Source organism: Lepus europaeus, chromosome X (genome assembly GCF_033115175.1).
Source record: "Lepus europaeus isolate LE1 chromosome X, mLepTim1.pri, whole genome shotgun sequence".
NCBI classification, from domain to species: Eukaryota; Metazoa; Chordata; class Mammalia; order Lagomorpha; family Leporidae; genus Lepus; species Lepus europaeus.
Genome location: NC_084850.1, coordinates 50,892,922 through 50,905,856, shown reverse-complemented (window position 1 = coordinate 50,905,856; position 12,935 = coordinate 50,892,922). Strand labels below are relative to the sequence as shown.

General features: G+C 43.5%; 1 protein-coding gene across 3 annotated transcripts in view; it reads right to left on the bottom strand.

Annotated features, from left to right (window-relative positions):
- Positions 1-12,935, bottom strand: part of TMEM164 (transmembrane protein 164) — a 167,903-nt gene that overhangs the window by 66,979 nt on the left and 87,989 nt on the right. For all 3 annotated transcript variants that reach the window (XM_062183751.1, XM_062183752.1, XM_062183750.1), the window contains one exon: positions 7,460-7,526. In XM_062183751.1, the coding sequence (XP_062039735.1) occupies positions 7,460-7,526 (67 nt within the window). The remainder of the gene's footprint in view (positions 1-7,459; positions 7,527-12,935) is intronic.

Here is a 12,935-nt window from a genome sequence, read left to right as displayed (position 1 = left end):
TACTTCATATGTAAAATGGGGTTCTTATGAGAAATCAATGAAAATATGTATGCAAATCACCCAGCAAATTGTATGGGCTAGATAAATTCTAGTATTAATCCTCTTCCCATTTCTTGGAACTTGGAGGAGCAACTGCAATTTAACAATTAAGCCCAAACAACCTTGCGATTTGCCTTTTTCATAATTTCAACTAGAATACTGGCGTAATTCTCAAGCATTTATTCCTTATTAAGGAAACTGCAAGCTTTTTTTAAAAAAAAAGATTTATATATTTGAAAGGCAGAGTGATAGGGAGGGGAGAGGGAAGGAGAAAGGGATAGGGAGAAAGGGATAGGGAGAAAGAGAGAGAAAGAGAGAGAGTGAATCTTCCATCTGCTGATTTGCTCCCCAAATAGCCTTAATGGCCAGGGCTTGTCCAGGCCAAAACCAGGAGTCCAGAATTCCTTCTGGTTCTCCCATGTGGGTGACAGGGGTCCAAGCAGTTGGCCATCATCCATTGCATTCCCAGGAGCATTAGCAGGGATTCCAGCTGTTCCAATATGGGATGCCATCATGGCAAGTGGTGGCTTAATCCTCTGTACCAAGATACCAACTCCAACTCCAAGTTCCTTGTGAACCAGGAATGTGCCTGGTCTGTTGTGCATCCTTTGCAGGACACAGCACAACACCTGACACAGAAAACTGCTCCAAGTTAGATTCCTGGGGGATGTAAGACCCTCAAGGTTTAATATAAAAATAAAGGTAGTAATTGGGCATATTTGAGAGTCATCCCTAACATTCGGTTTGGACCAGTAACCTCACATCTGCCACATGTTAAGACACTGTGCACTTATCTGACCAGATATACACTGGCCTTTGTAGATGGTTGAGGTACAATTGTACTTCAATCAGCTCTTCAGGAAGTTAAGGAATCTTCTGGAACCAAGCTTTTTATATTTTAAGTACCCTCAAAAAGCAAACGGACACTTTGTCCCCAGCTCAGGTCCAAATTACAAACCATAACTTTTAAAAATAGCTCAATTTGCCAGTCACAAAAATAACTTTTCTAGGTCAATTGGCACATTTCAATGTGCCAATTAGCAAAGAATGATATTTTCAGGCCTATTTGCATTGGTGACAGCAGTTTTCCCGGTAGCACACATGGGCACAAGGTATGCTGGCACCAAGGTTACACCCCAAGAACATTGAGATAATGTTCATGAGTGATAAGGAGATGTCGCAGTCATGATAAAATCATTACCTATCTCTTCAGCTCAGTCTGAGAGTTATGAACATTCAAAAGAATAATCCAACGGAAACAGAACTGTACGAAAGGGGAGGAGAAAAAAAAAGAACAAATGTGATAAACTGACACGGATACACAACCATGGGCAATTTTGATAATGAGCTAATGATAAACTCAAGGCTCTGGGCCTGAAGAAAAAAGAAGCTTGATGAAAAAAATCATTTTCATTCTTCTTTTACCTCTAGTAGAAGACAGTTGCAAATACAAATCAGGTCAGAATCTTTGGTCTGGAAAAGGGACTGACAGCATCTGAAGTTTTTGTCTATGTCCAGTCTCCCCCATTAATAATATTCAGAAGAAACTCTCTTGGGGGTTAGCTGGCGAACGGCAGAAGGATGGGGGCCAGAGCTGTGGCACAGCAGGTAAAGCTGCCTCTTGCAGTGCCAGCATCCCATATGGGCACTGGTTCAAATCCCGGCTGCTCCTCTTCCAATCCAGCTCTCTGCTGTGGTCTGGGAAAGCAGTAGAGGGTGGCCCAAGTCCTTGGGCCCCTGTACCCACATGAGAGACTCAGAAGAAGCTCCTGGCTTTGGACCGGCCCGGCTGAGGCCGTTGTGGCCATTTGAGGAGTGAACCAGTGGATGAACAACCGCTCGCGCTCGCTCGCTCTCGCTCTCTCTCTCTCTCTCTCTCTCTCTCTGCCTCTCTGTAACTCTGCCTTTCAAATAAATAAATAAATCTTAAAAAAAAAAAGGCTGAGGCATGAGGATGCAGCACAGGCCTCAAGCTTTTTTCCAAATTCAGATTACCAGCTTTCCAAGGTTAAGAACTGTAACTAAAAATCTAGTATGTAACCAGATTCAGTGGGCACCCTACTTTTCTCCCACCTCTTGGCTTTTACTTTCTACAAGGGGGTTTGGACCGGACTAGAGCATGTTCTTAGCAAAGCAGGAGCCAGCATCCCCATCAGGACAAAAGGTCAGCAGCTATAACAAGGAATTCATAAACCAGATAGCACATCCATTCTCCAAAGAACTTACAAAGAACAACTTACAAAGAACTACTGACAGCCTGGGTAGAGTGCTCTTAACATGGGATCCATGGATGGGCTTGCAGAGGGGAGGGAGAGAAGGGGAAGTGGTGGTCTCCATCCTTTCTGAAATTGTATGCAAAAATATGTATGCATTGATTTAGAAAAAGCTCTACAGTTCTCTTCAGCAACTCAAAGAAGTCTATGACTGAATGCTTTTAGATGGAAGGAAGCTAAAAACCACCTCCATCCAGCATCCTGCCTGGCCAGCGTGCAGATGGGCTGTGAATTCCAGCCATGAAATAAGGAAAGAGCTCTGAAGTCTGAGCCAGGAGACCTGGGTTCTAGGGGTGCCCTCCCTGGCTTCTCAAGCAAGTCATTTATCCTCCTAAATTCCCCTTCTGGAAGCTAAGATTAAATCATGCAAGCTTTGCGCTCTCTGCTAATCTAATAATCGATAGTTCCATGCTGCATTTCCCCTCCTTCCCTCCATGAAACAAAAGGGCACATCACTGGAAACTGCCCTTAAGAATCTTCATCTGAATCCAGAAAGAGCCCTCCAGAATTCTGGCTGTAAGGGGCACTTACTTGTGATATGGGCCATTGGAATACGGGGTCCTTCTTCTAGGGTGACAGCTGTGAAGATGGAGAACCAGGAAGAACTGAAACCTGGGCACTCTCTAGCTGGTCTGCAAATCCCAGTGCCAGTGAGTCAGAGGGCAGAACACTGCACATGGAAATTCACCGCTGACCCCAAATCCTCTAGCTGACGGTGGCAACTCACTCCAACTCCTTCTCACTCTGTCTTTATGTATGTGGGTTTATGTATGTCTGCAGTACTGGCGTATACACTAATTAGTTCATTTTATTTTTCTTGCTTCCTCATTACTGCTAATGAGCAAAAAAAAAAGGGGGGGGGAGGATTAAAAATATAAAGGGCCAAGAAGGAAGGACGAAAGAGGAGTCAAAAGCTGGCTTCCTGCCTAATTGGATCTAATTGGATCATCAGGTTTAAGAAGAAAGTTGCCAATTCCTGAGTCTTATTTTAAGTCAATCTGAACTCAGCTAAGGGGTTGGAAAGCAAAACACCCTACAGCCCAGAGTTGTCCAGGAGGAGTCTTCAATCATCTGAAAGCAGCAGATCAAAACCAATTGCAAAGACGCATGCAAATGGAGACATTCCAAACTTTTCTCAGCTTCCTTTTAGAAAAGGAGTGCAAAGATTCACCAGTGACTGGACCCACTAGTTCAGAGACAGCCCATCAAAGTTCCAATGTCGAACGTTGTTGATCAGCTAGCTGGCTATAGCTTGACATGTACTTGGAAAGTATTAGCTGTGAATGTAACAGATTCGATAGCACGTCTACTGTAAGAGGGGAAAGAGGAGGAAAGAAAAGGGAGAGGGTAAGGAAAGTGGAGAGCAGGGAGAGAGTGATCTTTTCTTCTTGCAAGTGTTCCAGCCATGATGCCATCCACCGTGATGTGATGCAGCCAGGGTGGGGCCCCCACCAGAACCTGTATCATGCTGTCTGGGCTCCTGGCTTCCAAAACTGGGCTTACATAAACCTCTTTTCATTAGAAGTACCTAGCTTCAGATATTTCATCGTAGCAATGAAAAAAAAAAGATTAATATACCTTTGGAGTAACAATATGGACTGAACACGAACCTCACCACTGGCTTTCAAACAGACCTCAGGAACTTAACTGGCCCTTATTCCCATGCCTGTACAGTGGAATCCGAACTTCTGCTTATGCTCAATGGCTCTGCCAGATAAAGGTTATTCAGGATTCATTAGGAGAAACGTCCCAGTGTGGATGGAACTCAAGCAGCCCATCTAGAGGGACAATGACCACTTCAAACTGATGGCAGTTTGACTGTTTGACCACAGTGGTGGGTGTGAGCGCTGGAAACACTCACACTCAGAATCACTAACTCGATTAGCCCCGGGGAGATTTTCTAATATCCTTCCCCTTCTTGGAATCTCAACAGAGCTGTGTGAACTAGAGAAAGCCACTCTCTATCTGCCTGACCTCTCCATCTCTGGAGAAAACTGGAGCCAGCTGAGCAGAGAGATGGGCTAAGACAGCACTGGAGCCATTTCTCAGGCTGCGTGTAACTACATCTGCTCTAACACTGCTCCATGTCCCTGCGTTGGTAAAGAACAACACTGTAGTACATAAAATGAGCCCTTTTTTGTAAAATAAAAAGCATGAGCTTATGTTTTCAATGTGGTTTCTTTGTACTTTCTTTGGTATTATCCCTGCTAGCTCTAAGAGCAAGGCAGGCGTTCTGACTCTACAGTTCACCAGGTCAAGTCAGACAAGTCATATACCACAGGGCATGAAGAAGGGAGAGCAGCAGTACCAACGGCAGCAGCCTGCATTGCTGATCCCGGTTCACAGGGAAATGGGGAATGGAATGAAGTTTGCCTATTAAGACAGGGAAACCCCTCCTGCCCGCCCCCATCGTGAGGAACCTCTCAGCAGGAGCTTCAATGGTTTACCTCTAAGGTGACTGGGGCTCCCCAAAGAAAAGGTTTGAGGCTACATAAGCTACCCAGGGAAGCATGGGGTACAGCAGGGCCTGAAACAAGTAGCAACCATGCAAGGAGTTAGCTCTTGAGTTGCAAGCACCAAGACCACCAGTTTCCCAAGAGTTGTCTGAGGAGTGCTTTTTTGGCATCCTTGGGAGACTTGATGCAAGCGTTCATTGCAGCCATCATTCACATCCTGTCCATCAGACCTTCTGGGGACGGGGCCTGGCAAGTGGCAGTTTTTTCACGGGCCCTCTGGGTGACTGTTGTGGCCATCCAGCTTCAGTGGCTCTCAACCCCTAGCTCCATGGAAGAAATCACCCGAGGCTCTTTTGAAAACAAGCCCAGGCTTTGTTACAGATCCTGACCTCAGAATCTCCGAGGCGGCTCACGGTGTCCCTGATGCTGTCTGCTTTTTTATTTGACAAATAATTACATATATATTTATGGGGTACAACATGATATTTTGATATATGTGGACACTGTGGAGTGATTAAATCAAACTAATTAGGTGAGCCTGGAGCCTCTGAGAGATCTTCACAAAGTTCATAGAGCAAACAGGAGTAAGGCCCAGCAGCTGGAACATCTCTGTCCCATCTCAGAATGCCTGGGTTTCAGTCCTGGTTCCAGTTCCACACTCTAGCTTCCTGCCGGTGCAGACCCTGGCTGATGACTCAAATAACTGGGTTACTGTCACCTTTGTGGAGAGACTGGCATTATGTTCTCAACTTCTGCTCCAGACCAGCCCTTGTCTCAGCTCCAGCCACTGCAGGCATTTGGGAAGTGAACCAGTGAATAGAAGTACTCTCTGTCTCTCCTTCTGTCTGTATCTCTCTCTGCCTCTCTAGTAATTAAAGAAAAATATTTTTAAAAGTTCACAGAAAATACATATTATGAAAACCTGCACAAATCTCAACAATTTTACAAAATACTTATTTTTAATGTCATTTTTCTGCCAACTCTTTAAAGTCTGCTCGTAGTGATGTTTCAAGATCTCACGCTTTGGATGAATGCTTTCTCTCTCCTATAGTCTCTCTTTACAAAACCTATCTTGTTCTATTTTTAACTGACACATAGTAACTACATGTATTAGTAGAGTGTGGTGTGTCATTTCATTATATGTATATAAGGTGTAATGATCAGACCACAGCTGAGATATCAATCCTCTCAGTCATCACTTCTTTGTGTTGGGAACATTCAAAATCCTCTGTACTAGTGGCTTGGGAATACAAATCATCTGTTGTTGACCATGATTATCACATTGTGCTACAAAACTTTAGAACTTATTCCTCCTGTCCCACTGGCACCCTAGATCTTTATCTTTTAATTTCTCCTGATGTACAATATGCATCTAGAAAAGCATAAAGAGAATAAGGGTAGATATGAATATTTGTGGGGAGGGAATGACTAAATCTGCAGAAGGAGCAAAGTGGAGCTTTGATTTTATCATATGTTCTCCCTTATATGTGGGAGCTAGAATTTTTTTTAAAAAGGGAAAAAAAATCAAAAAACAAAAAAAGAGAAAGGAAGAAATCTCTGTGTGTATTAGTACTGCTGCAAATACAGTTTTATAAAACACTGTGTTATACTTCCGTCCAGCCAATGGTTAAGAACATTATACTGGGGCCCAAGTTCTTCTGATTGAGGTATTCACCCCCCAAAAAAAAACAGAATGTCATACTACTATAGTGACTACTTTAAAATTTACTGTATATGGGTGAAATGGTCATTTTTCCACTCAATTACTGTTGATAGCCATTGTCTATATTCCCATTAAACTGGGGTCTTTTTGCTTTTTACTTGTTATACTTCTTATTGTTTGAAGTATTAAGCCTTTTTACTGTATTGTAAATTTAAAATGTGTTGTCTCAAAAACTAAAAAAAAAGAAGGAAAGGGAGAGGGAAAGAGGAGAGGAGGGGGAAAAGGGAAGGAAGGGAGAGAAGAAGGGAATATTATTATGTTCTTAGATATCTATGAATGTCAATGAATCTGTAAAAACTACTTAAAACTTTAAAAATAAATAAATAAACAAACTCAAGAAAAGAAGTTTGGGCACCATTCCTAATTCTGTCACCTAGGATTTATGTGACTCTCTGAACATTAATTTCTTTCTCTGTAAAACAAGAGGCCATAATGCTTGCCCTATCTCCTGCAGACAACTGTTATGTGAAAAAACCCATAAACCCTCAAATTCAATACAAAAAATTATCATTTCAAGATTCCAACCATGATCTTAATGCATGAGGCAAATGTAAGCTAACAACAGAAAGTGGTAGGAATGATTTTATAGGTGATTTCTTGCCATGAGTTTCCCAACGTGGCCTGCAAATCCTTCCTCTCTAATGGGTGGAGCCTGGTCCCATTTCCTTCCCACCAAACCTTTCCAAATGTTTCTATAGGATATTTGGTGTACCCCAAGTCTGATTTTAACCCATAATGTAGCTCCAAAATTCCACAAAGTACCCCCACCCCCATCAAACCCCTCTGCATACAAACAGAACTGCATCATACATCAACATTAACTCTGTGTGTGTGTGTGTATAATATACACATCTGTATGTATAAAAATCACACGGGCATATGGACCGAGGACAAGTGCTGGAAAACGAAGGGGCGGAGTAAACACTGTTTTGGATGTTGCTGGCACATTCCTAGAAGAGGCTACTTACCAGCCGGGTGTTTACCACAGGAAACAGCAGTGCCAGCAGAGCCCCATTCAACATATGCATCTGCAGCCTAGAGAGGAGAAAAGATCCAATTCAGTTCAAACTCAGACTCTGATGCAGAGGTCGAAAAACGTGTGTCAGGCTGAGCTGTGCCATCTGGTTGAGGGCTACATATACAGGTGGATCTCGCATAGAACACGGTCTTAAGAGTTTGCACACATGCAAAATAAATTAAAAGCAGCAGATTCTATACCAACTGAAATGTTTGGAAGAGCACTACCTCTGGCTCAGAATATAACAAATACTTCCTGAACACACTTTGCTTCCAACACAATGTGCTCCCTAAACATTCAGTCAGCCCCAACCCAGAGTGTCATCCAAGGCCGTCAGCTGCTGCAGCTTGGGCAGCACTGACAAAGAGGAACTACAGGAGGTAAGTGTTGCGTTAGTACAGTGGAAGCCTATTTAATACAATATGCCTGCTTATTTATACAGCCAGGGCCAGTCCTCCTCCCCAAACAGAGACCCGGACAGTAAAAGGCTGGTACAACTCAGACAGCCAACTGCTGTGTTTTGCAAACAGTTTCCCCACTTTCTTAGAAATGCCTTTAAGAACTGCTGCAGGAGGCAGAGAGGGCAAAAAGTGGCAGCCTTCCAAGCTTTCTTTGATTTATTTTACATACTGGGCTCTGTAGCTTAAAAGCAAAACCAAAAAAAAAAAAAAAAAAGCAGCAGCAGCAGAAAACCACTGGTCTATATCATTGGGTAATGATACTGCTTCCCACTCTGAATACCAGGCTTGCTCCAACAGGTACTACAAATCCTGGGTAAACCAGAAACAGGCCCTGCACCAGAGGGCTCTGGGAACAGACTGAAACAGCTTCCTTATTACTAAAGGAGCTGCAAAAATAAGAGTCTAGCCTTCTTGAAGAAGAGCTGATTTGATGACTTGTAGAAAACTGTGCCTCGAACCTCAAGTCACTAGCTCAAACTCTCTCTCTCTCTCTCCCTCCCTCCCTCCCTCCCTCTCTCTCTCTCTCTCCCCTTCCCTCCCTCCCTCTCTCTCTCTCTCTCTCCCCCTCCCTCCCTCCCTCCCTCTCTCTCTCTCTCTCTCTCTCACACACACACACACACACACACAGCAGTCCTGGGATATCTGATGTCCATGATGTCGAGAGCAGCCCTCCTAGAACTTCAGCTCTGCCCTCGGTGCCCATGGATGTGTGTGCAACACTAACAGGTGTCACAGGCAGACCCCAGAGAATGGCACATGAGGTCCAAAGCTGCCTTTCACTTCTCCCAGTCTTTTCTTCCTGCTCGCTATTCTTTGTCACCAAAGCTTCCATGATGGTGATACCAGGCACTTAATATATTCCAGGCAAGTATCTCATTAACTGCCTTATATAAACTTTCTCATTTAATTTTATAGCAATTTTCTAAGATATGTGCAGTGTTGTTTCACTTTTTTATTAAAAAATTTATTTATTTATTTGAAAGGCAGAGTGTGTATTTGTACATGTAAGGGAGAGGGAGAGGGAGAGGGAGAGGGAGGGAGGGGGAGGGAGGGAGGGAGGGAGGGAGAGAGAGAGAGAGACTTCTATGTGCTGGTTCACTCCCCAGATGGCTACAACAGTCGTGACCATGCAAAAGCCAGAAACCCAGAACTCCATCCAGGTGTCCGATGTGGGTGCAGGGGCCCAAGACCTAAGACCATCTCCTGCTGCATTCCCAGGTGTGTTAGCAGGGAGCTGGACAGGAAGCAGAGCAGCTGGGACTTGAATTGGCACTTTAATATGGGATGCTGGTGTCACAGGTGGCAGTTTAACCCGCTGTACCACAAGGCCGATCCCACTGTTCCCATTTTTTGATGAGGATACCAGCTTCTGAGAAGTGAGGTGACCCTGTCAACACTATGTATAAGACAGTAGATCCAGGGTTCAACTCCAGACCTCAAACTCTTCTATTCCTCTCACTGCCTTTTATCAAACCTAACCACTCTCCCTCCCTCCCAAATACAACCTAGGGTGGAGAGAGTCTTACATGTTCCTTTTCCCTCCCAATAGGTTTTAGGGGTCTCTCTACCTCCTCCTTCATTCCTTGCTCCTGGTTTAATAAGCTTTCAGGGGATAACTGAAGTGGAGCAGGCTTTTTGGCTATGCCAAGCCATCACAGTCCTATAGGTTAATAGGGCTTGGTTTATTCCACAAAATGTAGGAGGTACACTGATGCAAAAATCACCCCTGCCCCACTACGCTGGTCAGGTTACCAAGATTTTTCAGGAGGGTCTTTCAAGAGGGCAACCTCTGCTCTAAGAAAGCAAGTGCTGGAAACTCTGGCTCAAGCCCTAGGGCCTACAGCAGGAGCCACTGACAGCCATTGCAGGCCTGAGGTAAAGTGGACATAAGCCTGGCGGGGTCCCTGAATGTTCTCATGGGACAGCTACAGCACGCTGACTCACCCTGGGAGAAGAAAACTCACACTGCCTGTCTAGGTAGAGCTGGATCCCAGTGCCAGGCTTTGCCACTGACCTCAAAGGAATGTTGGCACTTGCACAAGGCCAATTAGACATTTGGGCACCGTAGTCAAATCTTGAGGGTGATGGAATTGATTCCAAGGGCTCATGGCAGGCCAGAGATAAAAAAGATAAAACTCACATCAAGATTCTAATAAGTTCCTAAAGACAAGCCTTGTTCTTTCTGGGATCTCGAAATTCCGTTATGGGAGCTACATATAGGCCAAAGGGTAAGTTAGCTTTAATATATAAAGAGGTCTTTCATATGAATCATTACAAAAACATCTAACATGTATTATGCATTTTAATATGCAGATCACACAATACTCAAATACATCACCACATTTGATCCTCACAGTTTTTATTACAGTCATCCCCTTCTTCATTTTATAGTTGAGAAACCAAAAGTCCAAGTGGTTGACTCGCCCAAGATCATATAGGTAATGGGTGGTTGATGCGGAAGTCACACTCAGATCTCACCAGGTTTCAAGTCAGAGTTTTCTCTACTGTACTCTGCTTCAAATCCATGGAATGAACATGCTGCATATTACATACACACACACACACACACACACAAGGAAACAGGCCAAGCAGAAGGCTCTGTGCTGCCCATGGAGCAGGAATGGTCATGCCTAAGGACAATAGAATCCTGTGTGTGTTTTGTGGCAAAACTGCCATGATTCCAAAGTTACACTTACAGCATAGTCCAACAGGTTAAAAACTGACCAAATCAGAGGCAAAGCCTTTTGTTTTTGTTCTATATCCACCACCAGTCTGTGCTCCAGATTCCTAAGGGGTATGAGAAATGGATAGCAACACACCTGAAAGTCATGTGAGCATTCCCTCATTGGTACAGTGAGAACCATACTAGTATCCAACTCATACGGTGGTTATAAGGAGTAATATTTATAAAATCTTTAGAAAGCACAGGATATATAATAACTCAAAGTGTTTGTTAAATAAATGATGAAGAACTCATCTAAAGCCTCAAGATAGATGAATGGATGGAAGAATGGAAGGAAGGAAGGGAGGGAGGGAGGGAGGGAGGGGAGGGAGGGATGGGAGGGATGGAAGAAAGAAATAAAAGGAACAAAATGAAAATGAAAACCATGTGAGAGAATCTTCTAAAAATTCAAAGTATAAGAAAGAGGTCTAGTACGACAAAAGGACAGACTGAAGGTCAAAATCAAAGACTAGAGCTTAGAGACAGATTTCTACTTAGTCAGACCCGATTTCCTTCTTGCCAACTCAAAATTGTGGCTATTTTATTGCATATATATTTTATTTGGTGTATATTGTTGGGGACCCTCTGCCCTCCTGCAGATGGGCAGAATTAGAGACAGCAAGAAATATGCATGGCAAAACAGCACACAAAGAGATGATCCACACCATTAGGGAAATGTAAATAAAATCATAACCAGATGCCTCTCCTTACATATTATAATTCCTAAAATACCAATAATAGCAATTCCTGAAAAGGCTGTGGAGAAACTGGAGCTCTCCTACATTGTTGGTGGGAATGTAAACTTACCCCTTTAGAAAAAAGTTTGGGGCAGGAGTTGTGGCATAAGGGGTTAAGCTGCCACCTGCAGTGACAGCATCTCAAATGAGTTCCAGCTGCTCTATTTTCAATCCAGCTCTCTGCTAATGCATCTGGGAAAGGAGTAGAAGATGACACAAGTGCTTGGGTCCCGGCCACCCACGTGGGAGACTCGGATGAAGCTTCTGACTCTGCCTGGTCCAGCTCCAGGCAGTGCAGCCATTTGGGGAGTGAAACGGCAGGCAGAAAATCTCTCTATATATACCTCTTTCTCTCTCTGTGTAACTCTGCCTTTCAAATGAATACATCTTTTTCAAAAAGAAAACTGTTTGACAGTATCTCATCCAGCTTTTAAAAAAGGTTTTCAAAAAGTTAAAACTACTCACCCCGTGGCCCAGTAATCCTGTTCCTGGATATGAAATTTACAGTCCTGAGATGAAACTTTATATTTACAAATGACCACAATAACTCTATTCACAGCATCCAAAACCTGGAATCAGTCCACATGCCCTTCTGGAAGTGAATGCATACTGAACCTATGTGGCATATACATACCATGGAAAACTACTCAGTAATAAAAAAGCTGCAAATGACTGATACATGCCACAATTTGGGTGAATCTCAAAGGCATTTTGCTGAGGAAGCAAAGCCACTCTCAAAAGGTTACATCCAATAGAGTTCTGTTTAGATGTAATTCTCCCAGCAATACTACAGTGAGGGAAAACTGGTCAGCCGTTGCCAGGCTTGAGAGATGTGGGTGTCATTCTAAAGGGACAGGATGAAGAGTTTTCAGAAGGAACAGAACTGTTCTGTACCATGACTACGATGGGAGTTACAGTCATCTACACACATGGTCAAACTCACAAAACTTAAAAAAAAAAAAATAAGGGCTGGCGCTGTGGTGTAGCGGGTAAAGACTCCACCTGCAGTGCCGGCATCCCATATAGGTGCTGGTTTGAGTCCCGGCTGCTCCACTTCCAATCCAGCTTTCTGCTGTGTCCTAAGAAAGCAGTAGAAGATGGCCCAAGTCCTTGGGCTCCTGCACCCAAGTGGGAGACACGGAGAAAGCTCCAAGCTCCTGGCTTCGGATCGGCCCAGCTGCAGCCATTGTGACCATCTGGGGAGTGAACCAGCGGATGGAAGACCTCTCTCTCTCTCTGCCTCTCTGTAACTCTGCCTTTCAAATAAGTCAATAATTTTTTTTTTGAAAAACTTCCAGAACTTTACAGAAAACTGTTGCTTTTACTGCAGAAAAATTAAATGAAAACTCAAAATACATATGAGAAGCAAAACATCAACTCTCAAGCCTCAGCTTTTACAGCAACAAAATAAGTGAACCAAGATTCTAAGCTTTTTACAGAATACTTTCACAGTCATTTTTTTCTACATTAAACATTTCAAACATACAGAAATGTATAAGAAATCAT